Below are 20,180 nucleotides of genomic sequence, written 5' to 3'. Positions count from 1 at the left end.
TTGAAATTTGGGATATTACGATTTAAGTCGTGCTATGGATCTGCATTTCTTTAATACACTTGATTCCTAGAAATCGATTTACACTCTAGCATTATTTGGTATTTGTTTAACATGATTTATTTTTCTTAGAAGGAGAATATGTGGCATGACTTGTGGCTTTAATTAGGGACTCCTCATGAATATCTGAATGTCTGGTTTTCGAAGAAAATTAATTTCAACAAAATGTTTAAACATTCCATTTAATTTTTTCGGACTTCTAAATCAATGCTAACCACAAGATTCACTTTGCATAGCCAAAGCCTTGATCAAACCGCCTCCCTTCTCTCTGGCCATGACTCAAGTTCAAGACCAGTTAATGAGGGAACCCGGGTATTAATCAATCAGCCAACTGTTTTTGGGCCCACCAATTTGCACAAAAAAAGCGGCAATTAAAACAGTTTATATTGCATCAAATTGGCTATCATAGAAACAGCAAAAACTTAGGCAACGGAGCCAAAACCAAAAACGAACTACGAAAAAGCGACTTGGTCAATCGAGAGATGCAAACAAATATATTTCACGAAGACGATCCAAGGTGTTTGCATTACAATGCGATTGAGACACTATCTATGGGGTGGGGTCCCCATCTCGGGAATTGATTGACAGCCGCAAATAGCGCCTGTCGATCTCTTGATTGAGACTTACGACGCGTTTATAAACGCGTGAAAATCGCTCGCGACTCGCCACTCGGCCGTCCCATAAATACGGGTATTTCGCATTAATGAGGAGCTAATGGCCCGGGCGACTGCAGAACTTTCTAACCAATTTTTATGGTTGATTCGATAATTCTGTAGTCTTTTCGCGCTTCCAATCTCTTGGGTTCTTGAGTGGCCGAGAACCTTAATTTTTTGCTGTGACCGCCGCAGTAATTATGCAATAGCCACAACCAGTTTGTCTCGCTCGGCAGTCGACGTCGTCGTCATATTCAAATTGACTTTGGGCTGAAGATGCGACCGCCGGAGATTTCAGTCGTCAACGAAACGCGCAAACGCACACAGCCAGCTGGAAATCGAAAAAAAAAATTAAAAAATCGAATTTAAATCGCGAAAAACAAAAAGCCATATACACGCGTCAAAAATCGCTGTAAGAATTTGAATTTCAAATGACCTAAGGATCTTGCTCCACTTTTTTGTGTGTGCTTTGTGTGTTCTATATAAGAGTGATAGCCGCGGGTTCGCGTGTCAGAACAGATCAAGATGTTGAGGTGGCCAGTGGTTTGCCTGCTGCTCCCGCTTTTGGCCACGGCCAAGATCTTCGATCGCTGTGAGTTGGCCAATTTGCTGCAGCATCGTTTTGGGCTTCCTGCCGCCCAAGTGGCCACCTTGGTGTGCATTGCCCAGCATTCGAGTGATTTCAATACGGCTGCCTTTGGCGGTGGCGTTGGATTGGGCGGTGGTTCCCATGGTCTCTTCCAGATCAGCGATGTCTACTGGTGCTCGCCACCGGGCCAAGGAAAGGGTTGTGGTCTAAGTTGTTCAAGATTGCGGGACGATGACATCGCCGACGATGTCCTGTGTGTGAGGAAAATCTATGCGGAGCATCAGAGGATCAGCGGCGATGGATTCACCGCTTGGCAGGCTTATGATGCTTACTGTCGGCAGGATGCAAATTCGTATGTGGCAGGATGTGGAGGTCCTGGCAGCAGCGCTCTTTCTGTAGCTGCGTCCTACCATAAACCGCAACAGGTTCAGGTTCACAGCTATCCAGTGCAGCAGTACCATCAGGTGGCTCAAATCCAGCCACAGGGAAAAATCTACAATCGCTGCGAATTGGCCCAGGAACTGTATTACCAACACAAGCTACCCATGCCGCAGATTCCCACCTGGGTGTGCATAGCCCAGCATGAATCCTCCTTCAACACAGCTGCCGTGGGTCGACTGAATGCGGATGGCAGTGCGGACCATGGTCTGTTCCAGATCAGCGATCTTTTCTGGTGCACCCATGACCAGAGGGCTGGAAAAGGATGTCACGCCACCTGCAATCAGTTCCTGGACTCCAGCATATCCGATGATGTGCAGTGCATTAGGCGGATACACCAGGAGCACACTCAGATCTCGGGAGATGGCTTCAATGCCTGGACTGTGTACAAACGGAACTGCCTGAACCAGCACTACGAACAGGTTGCAGCCTGTTTTGCCAAGCCACCAGCTCATCAGCCGCAGCATCATCCGAATGCCATTGCAGGAGGTCCTGTGAAATCCAAGGTCAGCTATGCCTATCAATATGGCCAGGTTCAAGTGCATCAGACGCCAGTTGCTCCTGTCGTGAATCAATACTATCGCCCGCCGCAGCCGTCGCCCGTTTTGAGTTACCAAACCAATGTGGCTGCCTATTCGGGCAATCCCTTCCTGCGACCACGCCCAGTTAATCCTCCCAGACAACATCCCAATGCCATTGGAGTTCCCCTTAAAAACCAAACCCCTGCCAACCCATTCTATATTCACAAACAGCAAACACAGTATCAACCGCAATATCAGACACACTTTCAAACACACTATCAACGCACGGGTAAAGTTTACAATCGCTGCGAGTTAGCCCAAGAGTTGTATTTCTCACACAAGTTTCCCATGCAGGATTTGGCCACCTGGGTGTGCATCGCCGAGCATGAATCCTCATTCAATACGGCTGCTGTGGGTCGTCTGAATGCGGACGGCAGTGCGGATCACGGGCTCTTCCAGATCAGCGATCTCTATTGGTGCACACACAATGATAGTGGCGGCAAGGGATGTCACATCGACTGCAACCGCCTGCTGGACTCGGACATCTCGGATGATGTCAAGTGCGTGAGGACCATTCACGAGGAGCACACCAGAATCTCAGGAGATGGATTCACCGCCTGGACTGTCTACAATGGGCACTGCAGGCAGAAAACTAGAGCCGATATTGCCAGCTGTTTTGATGGTAAAGATCTGCCTGCGGAAGTCGCGAAACCATCGAAGGGCAACGAGCTGGTTAAGAAGACATCTCCAACTCCGAAGGCAAAAATATACAATCGCTGCGAGCTGGCTAAGGAACTTTACCATAGACACAAGTTTCCCATGAGGGAGATTCCCACATGGGTGTGCATAGCCGAACATGAATCCTCTTTCAATACAGCAGCTGTGGGCAAACTGAATACAGATGGCAGCGAGGATCACGGCCTCTTTCAAATCAGCGATATTTACTGGTGTACCCATGACCAGACAAGTGGTAAGGCCTGTCACATTGAATGCGATCGTTTGCTGGACTCGGATATATCCGATGATGTACAGTGCATACGCACCATTCACGAAGAACACACACGACTCTCGGGAGATGGATTCAATGCCTGGACTGTCTACAATGGACATTGCAGGAATCAAAACTTGGCCCAACTGAGTGACTGCTTCCATGGAAATGAGATTTCAGAGGCGGATAAGACCAGTCATTATGGTGAGAGGCCCCAGGTTAAGCCTCATCAGTCAGGGCCAGAGAAACCACAACACAAGACAGCAACTAGTCAGGAATATGCTGGTAATCCCTTTTTGCATAACCTACAAGCAGCCAAGACACCTCAGCCCACCTTAAATACCAATAAACTTACGAATAATGTATCAGCTCCCAAGGAGCAAAAAACAAATAAACTCTATGCCACCAATCCATTTTTCAATGGTCAAGTTCAGAGCAAGCCCTCTCCCACACAAGGAGCACCTGTTTATTCTACCGAAAAACCCAACTATGATCACAATCCCTTCCTGAAAGCCCCTGGTTCAGTAACGCCATCTGTTAAACCTTCACATGCTTCACAAGAAGTCAAACCCCATGACAGTGCATCCTATGCCCAAAACCCATTCCTCAGTTTACTTGGCAAACCAATTGTACCTGCTCAAGCACCCATCAAGCCCCAGCCCAAGCCCTCGAGCCCATCTAAGTCCACTCAGCTGGTCAGCAGACCCTATGTCAGCAGCGACAGCTTCCGCAATGAGGTGATTAAATTTACGGCCACCTCTGCAGCAGTAGCAACAACATCAAGCTTTACAAAGCAATCTGTAACAACAACCACACGGAAACCTCTGACAGCGTCCACAACAAAACCTGTCTCAACTACGGCCAAAACAACTAGCTTGCCGTTATGGTCATGGCAAACTTCCACGACCGCTAAGCCCACAATATCAGAAAGTGGTAATCGCTATACAACCTCAACCACTCGATCGGTGATAACCAATAAACCTAATACTCGTCCAACCATTGCGGCAGCTTCACGTCCAACTACTCGCGCAACTACCCGGTCAACTAATGGGCCGATTCGCACAACATCTCAACCAGGGATCTACCTTAACACTCCACCGACAACTCGTTCGCCCATTCGATCATCTACAATCCGTTCCAGTACTTTCCCTGTATTTACGACTCGTTCAACAACTCGCCCAATATATACGACTCGCCCCACTACTTATCCAACTACTCGCCCAACCGCTCGTCCAACCACTCGTCCAACTACCCATCCAACTACTCGTACAACCACTCGGCAAACTACCCATCCAACTACCCATCCAACTACTCGTTTAACTACTCGTACAACTACTGGTGCAACTGCTCCCCCAACTACTCGTCCAACAGTAGGTTTGACTACGTACAAACCTACACGCTTAAGCACTCGAAAACCATCTCCAACCACCAGACGTCCAATTTCTTCAACTCAAAAACAAAATTCAACTACAAGAAGACCCACAACACCTTATTCGACAGTAAGCAAATCCACAACTCGGCCTTCCACAACAACTCGACCACTTACAACCACTCGATATATTCCAACAACCCACCAATCTGTAATAACACAGACTACAAATCGAAACTCGGCAATATATTTACCAAGAAATCATACAATTTCGACAACTCGCTCAACAACTAAGTCTCCATATCATTATGTATCTATAAATAAACCCACCACACGCTCAACTACAAGCACTCGCCAAAGCACAACGATTCGTTACTCACCAACAACTCGGCAACCGCCCACGACAAGATCCACCACTCGTTATTCAGCGATAACGGCATTTTCCACTCGTCAAACAAGCACCACACCAAGGCCATACTTATTTACCTCAACGACGAAGAAGAGTGTCACCACTAAGGATCCCTTCGACCATCCGTTTTTCCAGAAATTCAAGGCTAAGTTCGAGAAAACCACAGCACAAAATCAAAAAGCTTCCACATTAGTTGTAAATCAAAATCAAACTACCATTAGTCCATATTATGCAAAATATCAGGAAAACAAGGTAAAAACGGGAGCAAAAACCGTACTTTCTTACGACTTTGGTCAAAATAGAAACACTACAAGTAGGCCAAAAAGTGCCTTTGATGTATACCTGAATTGGAACAAGAACTAATGGGATTTCCATTAGTGTGACACTTTCGAGACTTGTAAATATACGTTATTGATCGATGTAAACACAAATATGCTAAACTTAATGGCAGAATACTCATGCATAATTAATCCATAAGCCTTTTAAATAGGATTTAGATAATAAAATAAAAATAAAAACCATGCGAATGCGAAATTTACGAAAATTAATTCAATTTCAGAGACTGGTTGGCGGGCAAAGCTGACAACGTGCCGAATGTCGCCAAGTGCGATTGAATCGTGGTGTTAAACAGCTTTGATTAATTTTCGACAACCCGGTTTTGGCCGAATCTTGTTAGCACAAAAACCGAGTTAGCACATCAACGAAGCCAAAGAATACGTGTTTTGAATTTTCCCCAAAAATGTTCCTTCACTTCAGCAACTTGCATATTACCTTTTAATCATAAAGGTCTGGTTATATATATTTTAAATAAGTCGAGTTTTTTTAACGAGTCTTTTTGAAAACGCCTAAAAGTATTCGCATTTTGTATTCTTAAGCATTCACAGTGTTAATTACAAGCGCAGAAACCTTTAACTTTTCTTATCTACCAATCAAATACCAACTCGGTGAATCATTCAATATATATATTTATATGGTTTCAAATTAATATCAATTGCATCTATGAGTATATGGAAGTAATAAATTGTTTGCATTAATTATAAATTTCGCTGGTTGAGTTGGATAACCGTGGTGAAATAAGAAAATAAGAAATATTTTTGCACGGAAATATGTTATAATAATATGAAATTCTCAATTTAACGAAAACTAAAGAATTTATATGCCAATCATCAAACTTTACGAGTGGTTTTTTGCTTATCAGGGTTTTCCACTATATAACATAATATACAAATCTTAATAGGAGTAATGATGAAAGTTTAGCTATGAATATTAAAAATGTTCTGTGCGTAATTTCATAGAACATTTTTTTCTCAATGAACTTGACTTTGAATAGAGAAATTATAGCTCGAGTGTACGCAAAAAAAATGTTTCATTATCCGAAATTGTTAAAGGATCAACAATTCCGTATATTTTAATATGGGATCTTAAAAAATATCAGGAAAAGTTTTACTCCGGAGCTTTAAATATTAAGATGTTGAATTTTGTTCTACCTTTTTTGGTGCTGGGATTTTTGTGGCGACTATTTTGGCGCGAAGCACTTAGAAGCAATTATTCAGCATTTACATTTTTTTTTAATTTAGCTGTAAAAGGGTTTCTCTTATTTTTTCACTATTATTTCAAGAAAAGTTGACCGTACTCAATGTGGACTTTACAAACAAAAAGCTCGATGAATACTGCTCGCAAATGTGTTTATTGTCCAACATAAACTAAAAGCAGGGATCGGCACACACATAAGTGTATGTATATACTTAGAATAACCCAATTTGTGGTCGAGTTTTCTGGTTCTTAAGTTCTGTCCCAAAAAACTGAGCTGAAGCATAACAAACGACCCGAAGCCTATGTATACCGAAGTCGATCATCTGTGTATATATGTACAGTTGGGGTAACAATAATAGCACCATAAGCACAGTTCGTGTTTGTCCCAGCGTTTCTGTGTATATAGGTTTTTTAATTGACCTCTCGCTTAAAAAGCTTTCGCGTCAAGATTTCCAAGATACGTACATATCCCTATTTGCAGTAGAAAGCTTTCCTAAATTCGAATTTTACTTACAATTTGGGTTGTCTAATTCATGTTGGCTAGTAAGTGCATAATATATAATTTTTGAAAAAAAAGGATTATATTTAAAATTATTAATTATTAAGCATATAATTCATATGCACTTCATATAACGGTTAAATATTTAAATTTATTAAAATTGATCAAAAACGACAATATGACCATATTCTGTTTTCAGGGCATCGAATCAGTGAAATAATCGATGGCTTTATCGATCTCTACGAGCATCGATAGTATCGAATTGTGATTGCTCATCGCTAGTTCCCGCCGATCGCAAAATAAAATGTTTGGAATGTCGTGAAATTTATTGCATTGTTTTTTCTTCACCTTGTCCCTTTTTGTTTGTGCTATTTAATGGAAGAGAAGCGCTACCTTAAGCGCAAGGAAAAGGCGCGCAGCGATGGCAATCGAGATCAGGTGGCAGTCAGCTGCAACCAGCTGGGCGACTTCTACAACCAGCAGGGCAAGTACACCGATGCGGTCAGGGAATATGTCCAGGAGGCCCAGATATACGCCTCCATGGGCAAGGAACTGGAGACGGCCAAGGCCAAGAGGATGGTGGGCGAGATGTACACGCTGCTGTGCGACTACGATGCAGCAAAGGATCACATCAACGATTATCTGAGTTAGTTTGTTAGCATCTGAAGAAAGGATCCCCTTCTAAATCCGACAAATCTGCATTTTCAGAGATTGCCAAACGATTGAAGAACCAGGTGGAGGAGCAGAGAGCCTATGCCACTTTGGGACGTGTACATCTTCTGCACGGCCAGAGCCTGGCGGACAGTTCCGCTTCCGGATCAATGGAGCAACTAAAGCTGGCCGAGAAGAACTTCCTTCGCAGCCTGCTGCTGATCAAAGAGTAGGTTGTCATCATTATGACGAATACATAGGCTTGCATAACACAATTTGAAAGACTTTCAGGTCAGATTTCGAAGCTGGAGCAGTTGGATATGCAAGCTCGCTGCTACCTAAACATCGGCGTGGTGAAGGAGCACATGGAAGCTTTTCAAGAGTCTATCGAGTACATCGACAAAGCCATTAAGATCAGCAAAACGCATGAGTTGTGGGACCTGACCCATTTGTGCTATATTTCGATGAGCTTGCTCTACACTTGCAAAAAGAACGATGCAACGGCGGCGCTTCGATTTTGCAATATGGCTTTGGAGGTGGCAAAGCGGTTGCCAAACAAGGTTAAGAAGATCTGCGAGACGCTCATAACCAAGGCAGAGATTCTTGTCAAGGCGGGAGACTTTGCCAGCGCCAAGCAAATACTCACCAAGGCTTACAAGAAAAACACACCGGATGAGAATGATCGTGTGAATATTGAGAAGCAGCTAAGAATCGTAGTCAAAGTCTGCCAGACGCTGGATGAACTGGTACTTACCAGTTCCGTAGACTATGCCAAATTGAAGAGCCTGTACGAGAAACTCGGCGACGGTTGCTGTCATCTGATGAACTATGAGAAAGCTCTGACTTATTACCAAAAAATGTTGGAAAACGCTGAGCTCAATCAGGAAAGTGGCAAAAGCCTGGTGCCCATCTATGTGAGTCTCTATCAGACATACCGAGACAATGGACAGTTTGACAAGGCGTTGGAGTACCTGTGGAAAGAGTTTGAGATAAACCAGGATTCTCCTTCAGAGGCGTTCACCACGCTCTGCACAATTGCCGAGATATGCGAGCAGCAGTCACATCCTTTTTGGACTGTTCACGATGTTTACCAAAAGGCTCTGCGGCAAGCCGATAAGGCTGGGAGCTCCTCTGACAAGCTGGTAAAGATTGCTATGGTCAGACTGAGGCGGCTAATGCTGAAGCATAACATGCAAGTTCTTGTTGAAAATCTGGAGGCGGATGCAACAGCCAAGGGCATTGATTTGGATCAGGAAGACAGCGTGGGCGACGATGAAGAAGATACGGACGGCGGAGGGACTGCCGTGCAGCAAAATACGCCTGACTGGGACGACGATTTCGATCTGGCCACCCTCACGGACTCGGATGCCAGTGATCTGGATGAAACTGAGAAACCACGTCCACAGAGAACCACACGCGGTAACAGAACCCTTGTCATTAAGAAGAACAACAAGGGCGAGACACAGCTGCATCAGGCGTGTATATCGGGTAATCTGGAACTGGTGAGGCGTCTAATCGACCAGGGACACACGGTCAATGTACGAGATCACGCTGGATGGCTTCCATTGCACGAGGCATGTAACCATGGTTACCGCGAGATTGTGGAGTTGCTATTGGACAAGGGAGCCGCGTCTGCCATTAACGACAAGGGCGGAACCAGTTGCGACGGAATTACTCCACTTTTCGACGCCTGCTCCAATGGATTTTTGGATGTGGCTGAACTCCTGCTGGACCGCGGAGCAGATGCCACTGTACGAACAGACTACAATGAGACCTGCATTGCTGGACTAGACAAGTGGCGCCAGGGAGCGCAGCTGGTGGATGGCGAACAAGCGCAATATGCCCAACTACGAGAGCGATTACTACGAACGCTTTCCAAGGTTGGCATCTGCAGTGATAAGAATGCCCGTCCTTTAACCAACGCCAATGCAAAAAGAATAAGCAGGGAAGAGCGTGGCAGCCTGTCAGAGGAAGAGGATGAAGAAGAGGCTCTTCACGAGAGCAATCGAAGGTCTTTAAGTCACAACCGTTCAGGAAGTGAATATGGAGCTAAGAAGCCCAACAGCTCAACCCAACCAAGTGCCAGCAAGGAATACCGAAGTGTTATGGCGCAGCTAAAAAGACCCAACCGTCTTAACGATGATCCTCCCAGCACCAGCACTTTGAACAAAAATAAACGGAATGCTTTTCTAAGCGAAGATGAGGTGGATGCGGATAACTGGCTGATTGATGATGTTGGACCGGAACGAAAACGCAAGCGCATTAACTCTGGAGATTTAAGTAGGCGAACCTCTAAAGAAAATTTTCAAGACTCCGCCTTATCCTTGCCGACAAACTGGGAAGATGATCTGCTGCAGGCCACTCCGGAAAACGAATACTCGCAGCGTCAGAAACAAATGCGTAAACTAACCCTCTCTCGCTCCTCCAGCATTAGTAGCAACCATAGCAGTTCTGCAACTTCTAGTAGAAAAAAGCATCAAGCCACTCTATTGGACAGCGGGTTCAGTCGGTTCCGGAGCGAAAGTCCTTTGGGCAGTGAATCCTCGCAGGATGGCACCACCTCGTTGTTTAGCGTGCGCACCATTGAACCTGATTCCACTACGAGCACCATTCAAGTGCTCATCTCTCCGGCAAAATCATCACCAATTAAGGTGCAAACTACTCCCGTTCTAGCCACAACTGTGTCATTTAAAGTGAAAATCCAGGACGAGCTGTTACTAGTGCCTATCGAACGGAAGAAACTGCAAGATATTAACATTCGTTGGCTTGCTGAGGAAGCTGGAAGGCGTTATAACAAGTTTGTAGTTAGTTAGTTAGTCTTATTCATTGATTTCAATGATATTTTGCAGGCTAACTGGTTTAACACCTCTCCTGCGACTCAAGACAACCGATGGCTTTGCCTATGAGGAAACCGACCCGGTTAGTGTAGCCCTTGAGCAAAACATGCTAATGGCAACTATTCTGGATTGGAAAATATCACCGCTTTCACAGCGATATGAAGAGATGTGCCTGCAAATGCAGAAGAGTAAGAATACATTGTTTTAGAGTAATTTCCTTTGAGTACTAATGGATATTTTATTTTAGCCGTGGATAACAAGGTGAAGGTTCTATTGGAGCGTTCGCAAACCAATAATATGCTGGAGCTTTCAGGATTGTGGATGCGCGCTGAAAAAACCGAACCCATATTCAAGGCACTTCTCCATCAAGCTCGTCTCACCGTTTTGGATCTATCATGCAACTTTATTGGCAACGAGGGATGTCAGCAGCTAGCGAAGTCACTGCCCACATTGCTTCAACTCAAAGCACTGAGATTGCAATGCAATGCGATTGGATCCCATGGATTGGAAGCTTTGCTATGCGCTCAAGGCATGGACAAACTTGAGCTCTTGGAGGAGCTAAATTTAAATCAGAATCCATTGGGAAATGCGAGCGTAAGGATTCTTAGCAAATATTGTGCCAGTCCCGCTGGTCAAGCTCTGACATGCCTTCAAATTGCTCAATGTGAACTGACGGAGCTGCAGGATTTTGACCTGGGATTCAATAAGTTGACGCGATTTGATATCAGCTTTAATCAACTTAGCCAGCAGAGTGTGCGTCGGCTAACGGATCAGCTCAATAGTTGCCGGCTGGAGCAATTGAATCTCAGTTATATGCGCTGGCCCCTCGACGATGCCAGTGGATTTGCTTTGAGTGAGCGCCTGGTTACGCTTTTCGAAGGTGGTACCTGCGAACGATTTGTCCGAGTGGAGCTCGCTGGCTGCGGCTTGTGCGATGCGCATATGTACAATATCAGCCAGCACTTGGCCAAAGCCAAGCAGCTACAATGGTTGGATATCAGTGATAATAGCAATTTAAGTGGAACTTCTCTTGGATACATATTAGATGAACTACCTCAACTACGCGGCCTTTTGGCCGTTAATTGTACAAATCTTCTGGATGACATTCGTCTGCAGAAACTCGAACAACTAAAGCAGCTGCCCATGCGCTTAGAGTTAACAGTTGATGAGCAGGTGTTCTCCATGCCAGGAGCCTTGGAAACACTTCAGTCCATTTGGCAGCTGCAGTTTGGAGACAAGGCCAAAATGCTGACCACATCGAATAGCCGGAAAACTGGAGGGCGGTACAAAGGTCAACTTAAGCTGCTCGCTGATGGAAGCGATGCGGAATAGTGTAGTCTCATCATGTGTAAACCATTTCATTGTGTTGTATGTCCCAGAGCATTTTTTATTGTTTGACAATTATATAGCAAATCTAAGTACAGTAAGTCTTATCGTTCAGTTGATAGCAGAACAGCGATTCGTTGAACCTAAGTAGGACAAACACTCAGCCCCCACAGGGCTTATCTTATCAATGGATGATAGCTGGCGAAATAATTTGCGATGGTCTAGACTCTATACTTTTGGGGGTAAGTGAGGGCAAGATTACAGAAACTTGAAATATTAAGAATTAGCTTAATTTTTCATTCCTTTTATAAACTTGAGTAATAAGTAGTTCCTTAGAATTACCAAGTGCCATTAATACAACATTTCCCTCAACAGATAAATGGCACTCAATGATCTATATTTTCTTGTAATTATTTACTTATTGTACTTTATTAATCGGATTTGTGAATGTGTCTACAATGAGCATGACAACTGATGAGGTGAATGGAGATGAGGAATCCTAGTTAAAACTGACTTAGGCTTGACCCTTAGCAGCCTCGTACATGTTTCGGGAAATGATGAGGCGCTGGATCTGAGAAGTACCTTCGTAGATCTGGTAGATCTTGGCATCACGCATCAGCTTCTCGACGGGATACTCGCTGTTGAAGCCGTTGCCTCCAAAGATCTGGACGGCATCGGAGGCAATCTTGTTGGCCATGTCGGCGGCATGGCACTTGGCAATGGAGGCATAGTAGCTGTTGCGACGTCCCTGGTCGATTTCCCAGGCGGAGAGACGCCACGCCAGACGGGATGTCTCCACACCGATGGCCATATCAGCCAGCATGAACTGTACAGCCTGATGGTAGGCGATGGGCACGCCAAAGGTCTTGCGTTCCAGCGCGTATTTGAGAGCCTCATCCAAGCAACGCTGGGCCAAACCCACAGCTCCGGCGGCCACTGGAGGACGCGTCTTATCAAAGGTGCCCATGGCAATTTTGAAACCGGCTCCCTCGCCAATCAGCACATTTTCCTTGGGCACGCGCACATCCTCGAAGGTGATGCCACGCGTGTCGGAGGCGCGCTGTCCCATGTTCAACTCCTTGCGGCCGGGCGTTAGTCCGGGACTGTCGCGCTCCACAATGAACCCGGTGAAGGCCTTGCTGGGCGGGCACTTGGGATCCGGATTGGTGCGGGCCAGCACAAAGTACCAGTTGGCCACACCACCGTTGGTGATCCACATCTTCTGGCCGTTGATTACGTACTCATCGCCCTTCTTCTCGGCGCGTGTCTTGATGCCGGACACATCGGATCCTGCTCCGGGCTCCGTAACACAATAGGCGGCGACCAGTGGCTCCTCTAGCAGGCGGCCCAAGTACTTTTTCTTCTGTTCCTTGTTACCGGACAGGATCACAGGAGTTTGCTAAGAAAGAACGTGTTGCTTGGATCATCTTGCCGTGAATGGACATGACTTTTGACTTACGCCCAGACCACTAGCCTCCAAGGCGGTCATGATGCCAGTGCAACCATAGGCCAGCTCTTCGGCCGACAAGCAGGTGGTGAACACATCGAGATCCAGGCCACCAATATCAGCGGGAATGTGGTTGTTCATCAGGCCCAGTTCCCAGGCCTTCTTGATGATGGGCCACGGGTACTCGCCGCTCTTGTCGTACTGTGCGGCCACCGGGATGATCTCCTCGCGGGTGAACTTACGGGCTAGTTCCTGCAGCTGCAGCTGATCCTCGGTGAGTGCGAAGGAGGTGCCATTGGGCGAGACGTGTGACACGGCGGCGTAGGCGCGACTTTGGGAAACCAACTGGCGCAGGGCTGGCGCAGCAAGCTGGATTTTCGGATATTGGATTGATATTTAGCAATATTTTCATACAAACAGTTGCCTACAGATTTGCTGGTTATATTGGAAGTCAACTGGTAAACAAGTGTTTATCGGAATACATAATGAACATGTAGAAATAGTCAGATCAACAACAAAGTTGACCGTGAAGTAATCTCAACGACAAGCAACAAATAAAATGGGTCAACTACGTATGTATTTAATTAATACAACAACATCATGATCATAGACAAAGGTTTTTTTTTTGTATTTACGAGGGACTTTGGATGTTTGAGGTTCAAAACCCACCATCACATTCTATTTTTTCATAAAACAGATAACGAATATCCCTGCCAATAAAGTTCGCATTCCGATTTAAATAGAGTGCACAATAAGCCGCCATTAGACGCCGCTAATAATACTTTCACAGGGGGGCAAAGTACAGATGATTGCTAACAGATAGGCAGCAACAAATTGTTTTCGAAACGGAACCCACTCGAATATATGTTTGTAGGTAGGTACATATATATATGTACGATCACAAATCGCGAACGATCAACAGTTGCTGTCGTCACTAGGGTGATAGAACTTTGGATATGATTTCTGCCAGCTTTGTGTTTTTCACTTTCTCTGCATTGTAAACTAACTGATTTGCTCACCTTGTTGAGGAACGCCATTTGAATGTGGGTTTATTTTCGTATTTTCCTGAGTTTTAACTAGGTCGCCTTGCTAACTCGTCGGTGGCTGCCAGCGAAATGATCCAAACGAGTTGCCGATGCGCCGGTATAGCGATGTTATATATGTACATACATATGTACATCTGTTCATCGCGATATAGCAGCGACGCTTGGACATTGGACTTTGTTGCGCTGGCAGTCGCAAAAGCTACAGAATCGTGGTGACGAACGAACTACAAGCATATGTACCTATATGCAGGAGGTTGAGATAAGGGAAGATTTCGTAGACATTTGTATGCGCTGTTGATGGAACTTTTCCAGAGCTTCTGGTAGAGTTCACAAATTTGTTTTTACCTCGGTTTAATATTAAAGTTATTTGTGTACGTACTTAAATAGATTTTTAATTGATATATTTTAACACGACACATGTAATGTTTTTTCTATTGAATTGTCAATATATTTAAAATTACCTAAAATGGTTATTTCAATATAGAGGTATAAAACTTAAATAAATTGTATTGTAAAATATTTTCAAAAAACCAACTGTCCATTTCACCGAGGTTTTCTCAAGTACATGGGCATATGTGTATGAAGAGACACACCCCCTTTTTTAAGAAATCAATGTACCACACGAAATACCCTACGAAATAAGCTTAATAAAACATAGCTTCAACGTAGTGCTCAGCAAACTACGTAAGGTAAAAGCTTTCAGTTCACAACGTAACGCATTGCTTCTGGGCAATAGGTATAAAATAACACAATCGGGTATATTAGGCTTGTAAATGTTCTTTGGCAGAGGCCTTGCAAGTCCTTCAGATATAATTAATTTAAAAAAGTCTTCGTATTCCAAAGACAGAAGAAATGAATAAATATTTGTTATAGTTGACAATTACAGAATTCATTCACTTTAACTTTTAGTTCCGTTTTTCCCTGTTCAATGCTTGTGGACATTTCTTTAAATCATAAAAAATTAAATAATTTGAAATTCAGAGGATATTCCCTAGTCGTTAGACTTCGCTGACACCTGTTAGGTGCTTAAAAATCGGAGCATACTTTCTCGCTTGACACAAATAGACGGAACATGTTCCTCTGGCTGCTTTAAAAATAACAGATTGCAGCCCCGCCTCCCAGCGACCAAAAATCTCCAGCGCAACGAATTGGAAGTCCGTGACACAGTTGACAGGCAGATATAAAAAACAGAGCACTACGTGGCGCGGCACGAAGACATCATTAAATCAGCATCCGCAGCCATCCAAAGTCGTAATCAGCCGTTGGAGCGAGTGGTATCTCTTATCAGCCAGGCCAGGCGCATAAAACTGGGTCCGGTTAAAGCTCTTCCGCCAGGACGAGGACGAACGCACAGCCGAGCTGGAGCCGAAGTGGTTCGGGTGGTGCGATGGCGGGTGGCGAGTCCTGTGGCGTCTAAGGCCCAACTGGGATAGCTGCTCCTAGTCAGTCATTTGACATTGCTCCTGCGAGAAGGTTGTCCACGGTCCGAGCCCAAATCCTCCGTCGCCCACAACTCGTCCGCAAACCAGCCGTAGTGTGTGTTTTTCTTGTGCTACCCACTCCCACTCTTGGGATACATATAAAAGTGCCACCCCGCCATCCCCCAAAAAAAAGAGCCTCATAGAGGAGTGAAATTTTAAACAAGTGTTACCTAAGCCCAAACCGCAAAGAAACCACAACAAAAAGGGAGCAGTAGTTGAAGGTTGCGGCAAAATGGCCCAGTTTGTGACCCACATCCAGCCCACGCTGATGGAGGCGTCCCAAGGTCATGTGCCCCACCACCACGGACATCAGGTGGGTGTGCAGCACTCGTCGCATCTGCCCCACAGCGGCCACAACATGCCCTCGCCGCCCACCCACAATCACCATCATGCCCACGGACATGGTCATCATACCAGCAGCGGTGGTCATCATGGAGGAGCAGGTGGCCATTCGCAGAAGCAGGCAGCACATCATAGCACCACCTCCGGCACCACCTCCGGCCACGCCTCCAAGGGACAGCACCACAGCCCGCCCTCGAGGATCCATTCACCACCGACGGAGCACCATCCGGATCATATCGGTCACTACGAGTACTTCCAGCATCAGCACGAGCAGATCTTCCACCATGAAGGAGCAAACGGTGGCGCCAGCCACAAGCAACAGACCCACCACCATCCCAACAAGCACGAGCACTGCCCCACAGGACACCAGAGTGCGGTGAGTTGTCCTGCCCAGGGTTACATCATTGGATTGGGATCTGGGGAATGGGTTGGTCCCCTTTTAATACAGATGGTCACGTGATCAGAACTCCAGGGGACAAAGTTAGAGGTCACACCCAATTGCCTAGGGAGCGGGTTGCAGTCCATAAAGTTTAAATGACTTTAATAAGTTTTCATATTCCTACGATATCCGTGTTTATCCACTTTAAGGATTAAAGCTGTAAGTCAGCCAATGTTGGGTATGTATCTGTTAGGTTATAATTAGGCCTGGCATATCCTTTTTTCATCTTCTAGGAAGTACATGCTGAAGTACATTTTAAGGTCATATATCAACTGGTTAAAGTAACTAAAGTTTACAATTCAATTTGATATCAAAGGACTTCTAGTTTTTCTATGGGATGTATTTCTCCATACTTTCACCAGTAACTTAACTACCGAATACAATAACGTATAATCACGATAACCCACTTGTCAACTCTCGGTCAATTTGGCCATGATAAGATCTTTAAGCTTTACCCATATGAATCATCCTTGCAAGTGACAATGAATCACAACTTTTCGGACCATAATCGCAACCATAATCTTGGAGCAAAAGTGTAACACATCCCATGCCATCCCAGCAGTGACGCAATAGTAATCCTTGGACCGACTGTGTCCAATGCCAAGTGAGTCATCGGCAGTGGGCTTCCGTCGTCCTTGCGGGTGCATTAACAACTCCTGCTGGCGCCTGGCGCGTCTCCGGGCCATCAAATCTTTGGGGCTCCTCTGACGCTGGTCATCCTGAGGTCGTCAGCCAGCCAATCAGCCCGAAAGCTCTTGCTCACAATCTTCTCGGTTTGTTTGGCCTTTATAAATAGCCAAACTGGCCGAAATGTTTTAGCTAAACGTTCTCTTTACGCCACTCTTTACGTTGGAACCACTCTCGTGATTCTATTATATTCCTATCTGTACTGGGGTCTCTGGTTCTCTACTAGTTCGACGAGGCGCATTCGAAAATAATTCAGAAAACGACTCAAATCGCTCGGTGCGGCTGCCGCGTGAGGCCCTCTAGACAATATTTAGATATATACGCGTATATATTTCAATCTATTGGCCACCGACAAGGTTGAATACCTGGGGGTAATCTGGGCAAATGGAGACGCTGAAGAAACGCTTCCCATCGCTGCAGAGTTTGGGCGTAAGTTTCGGCGGAACCTTTAATTTAAATTTATGTAATGCAGGGGGACAAGCTCCCCCCAAAAAAAAGGAAAAAAAAAACCAAGGAGAAAAACAAAGCCCACAAAGCATCTGTGTTTGGGTTGCCCTATAAATACAGCTAAATTGGCCAGCGAATCGTGCGGGAAATATCTTTTTTTTTTTTATAATTCTGTGCGTGTGCCGTTTAAATATTTTCGCCGTATTTCGTCCCTCGGGTGCAGTGAACTGAACACGGTGGAAATGTTTCCATTTTCTGCTCCCATTCCCCCAAAATATTTCCCGCGATATGTTGACGACTTTGGCGTGCTCAATTTGCGTTGCGTTTTTTTGGGTCGTCAGAATTATGGGCAATCAGCTCATCTAGGTGGTAATTTACTTAAGGCATTGCCCCAAAACATTCCTGCTCCTTTTTTATTTTTAAGGTGCTTCGGGGGGAGGGTCAGTAAAATATCATATTGCCACCGCGACATCGATGCTAACACAAATATTAACTTAAATACAGGGAGGTTTAAGAAACTTTGCAACAGAATCGACTTATGGATACTCTGTAGGTCAAGTTAAGAACCGTGTTCTATTTAAAATTTGCATGTTTACAGAGTACAGAGTGTTTACTAAAATTATACCATAAACATTTGATGAATGACCATTATTAAAGTCTTTGGCTGGAAGGTGAAAATCATATATATATCTGGGATGTTTATATATAGCAGTGTTTACAATACGACGTTTTGGCCAAAATATGAAAATTTGAATGTACTTAGCCTATTTCAATTGAAAGATAACCCAATCTCTTTGAAATTAACAATAAATTGAATCTAAACAAGAAACTTGTTCCCTTGGGCTTATTGCAATCGAAAATAGACTCAGAAAAGAAAATGTAATTAAAAACCTATCAATTGCATGCTAGCAGAAGACCCCTTTGAATTAATAATTAAGTCATACACAAATGACAATGGGCGCAGACTTAGCAAGAGTATAAACATAAGGGCCATTTAGCATGCGAAGAGGCCATTTGCTTTGAGCCAACTCTGACCAACTCGAAGGGATTTTGGGCTTTTAAAGTGCGAACGGAAAAGCCCCTTCGGCTGGTCAAAAGCAAAACAAACAGAGGCCATTGTTTATCCAAGCGATGGAGGGAAGCTCTTTAATTAAATTCAAAATGTGACTGGCACCTTGCCGGTGGTTAGCCACCCTTTTAGCCCATTTAATTACCTGCAACGTGATTCACGCACACTCATTCCTTTATTTACTGCACAATTTGTCCCGGTCACGATGCATTTTGAAATGCAATTTTATGCAACCGCTCGTAGGGGTGGATTTGTATGGCAGCAGGAGTTTCTTCCTCCTCGGAAGGGGTGGGTTTCCCATCTAAGAACCCGAATTAATGACACTGCTGCCATTGCCTTACTTGGCACAACGTGACCGGGAATGCATACCCATTTCGATCGGCATTTTCGACCTTTGAATGTGGTGACAAAAGAGGGTGGGTTTTGGGGTGTGATTTTCGAATTAGAAGAATTTCGAAACGGGAAGTAAACAACATCCAGTCGCGAGGTGCGTCTGCGCAAAAGTTAATCCCCAGCTGGAAGTAAACCCACCCATCCATTCCGAACATCCAGTCATCATCATCCATCAGCCCTCAACCAACTGTGGATTGTGTGCACTCGGCCGAGCCTTTCTTTGCTCTCGGTCAACATAGTTCCGGGTCGAAAGATGATAATCTAGGGGTAGGACCAACTTGTTCCATGTCCAAGTTTTGTTGTGTACTTAGGTAATTAGTCTAATGTGCTAACTGAAACAGTCGGTGAAATTAAATGACTCGGATTTTATTGCGCAATGACGGGGAGATTAATGTGGGCTTTGTTAGGATAGTTATAGTTACACCCTGCGTAGGATGTTCGTAAATATTTGTAATGCTAGTGGGTATGTGCTGGGTAGGATTCTTATTGGAGTGGACGCGAATATGTGATAAGGGTGGAGGTGGGAACTTTAGGCATAAAAGGAAGTTGTGAAATGTGAGAGTTTTCTTATAAGACACTCGAGCACATTTAAATGTAATGGGGATGGTGAAGGCTTTGTAATTCTTCTTTACATTTCCTGAAAACATTGCATTTAGATAGCAAAAAATGAACCCTAATATAAGCAGATTTAGTTTATGAATTTATTAAAAACCATTAATTTTTCTGACAATGAACCCCTAAAGTTCTCGATTTCCTTTAAAACACGTGCTAGCGTCTAGGAAAACGTCAACAATAACAAAGGGCACGTGTCGCACGGAGGGAAGACCGTTCGGTTGTGGGTCCTGCCCCTTTTTTTTGCTTCCGGTGAGAGTTCCATTCGAAGTCCCGGTTCCAGAGGGCAAACTACCCTTGGAATTCGAAGGGTGGACCTTCCAATTGGAACGGCCGAGTGCGCAGGT

At 44.8% G+C, this 20,180-nt stretch overlaps 4 protein-coding genes across 17 annotated transcripts in view; 3 read left to right on the top strand and 1 right to left on the bottom strand.

Annotated features, from left to right (window-relative positions):
• Positions 1-1,033: 1,033 nt before the first annotated feature.
• On the top strand, positions 1,034-5,493 carry LOC117140951. 2 transcript variants are annotated; one of them, XM_033304170.1, is made up of 2 exons: positions 1,041-2,547; positions 2,613-2,739. In XM_033304170.1, exons 1-2 carry the CDS (start codon positions 1,236-1,238, stop codon positions 2,645-2,647), a joined length of 1,347 nt encoding a protein of 448 aa, XP_033160061.1. In that variant the 5' UTR covers positions 1,041-1,235; the 3' UTR covers positions 2,648-2,739. The 2 variants fall into 2 exon arrangements, with proteins under 2 accessions (XP_033160060.1, XP_033160061.1); XM_033304169.1 differs by having other exon boundaries at positions 1,034-5,493.
• A 1,834-nt stretch (positions 5,494-7,327) lies between these two features.
• LOC117140950 (tonsoku-like protein) lies at positions 7,328-11,971 on the top strand. 2 transcript variants are annotated; one of them, XM_033304167.1, is made up of 5 exons: positions 7,328-7,702; positions 7,765-7,936; positions 7,991-10,504; positions 10,557-10,732; positions 10,792-11,971. In XM_033304167.1, exons 1-5 carry the CDS (start codon positions 7,432-7,434, stop codon positions 11,874-11,876), a joined length of 4,218 nt encoding a protein of 1,405 aa, XP_033160058.1. In that variant the 5' UTR covers positions 7,328-7,431; the 3' UTR covers positions 11,877-11,971. The 2 variants fall into 2 exon arrangements, with proteins under 2 accessions (XP_033160058.1, XP_033160059.1); XM_033304168.1 differs by lacking the exon at positions 7,328-7,702 and having other exon boundaries at positions 7,849-7,940.
• Positions 11,972-12,269: 298 nt separating this feature from the next.
• LOC117140957 (probable medium-chain specific acyl-CoA dehydrogenase, mitochondrial) lies at positions 12,270-14,445 on the bottom strand. Its single transcript, XM_033304178.1, has 3 exons — positions 14,337-14,445; positions 13,330-13,686; positions 12,270-13,269 (listed from the first exon to the last, which is right to left on the bottom strand). Exons 1-3 carry the CDS (start codon positions 14,352-14,354, stop codon positions 12,385-12,387), a joined length of 1,260 nt encoding a protein of 419 aa, XP_033160069.1. The 5' UTR covers positions 14,355-14,445; the 3' UTR covers positions 12,270-12,384.
• Positions 14,446-15,838: 1,393 nt separating this feature from the next.
• LOC117140948 (ankyrin-3) overlaps positions 15,839-20,180 on the top strand; it is a 55,023-nt gene continuing 50,681 nt past the window's right edge. For 3 of the 12 annotated variants that reach the window (XM_033304162.1, XM_033304163.1, XM_033304164.1), the window contains exon 1: positions 15,839-16,562. In XM_033304162.1, coding sequence (XP_033160053.1) covers positions 16,077-16,562 — 486 coding nt within the window. In that variant the 5' untranslated portion in view covers positions 15,839-16,076. Of the gene's footprint in view, positions 16,563-17,572; positions 17,742-20,180 lie in introns of those variants that run through there. The other 9 variants (XM_033304149.1, XM_033304148.1, XM_033304157.1 and 6 more) reach the window with 6 other exon arrangements.

Source organism: Drosophila mauritiana, chromosome 3L (assembly GCF_004382145.1).
Source record: "Drosophila mauritiana strain mau12 chromosome 3L, ASM438214v1, whole genome shotgun sequence".
Taxonomy (NCBI): domain Eukaryota; kingdom Metazoa; phylum Arthropoda; class Insecta; order Diptera; family Drosophilidae; genus Drosophila; species Drosophila mauritiana.
Note: the sequence above shows the minus strand (reverse complement) of the source record. Positions and strands in the feature narration are given on the sequence as shown.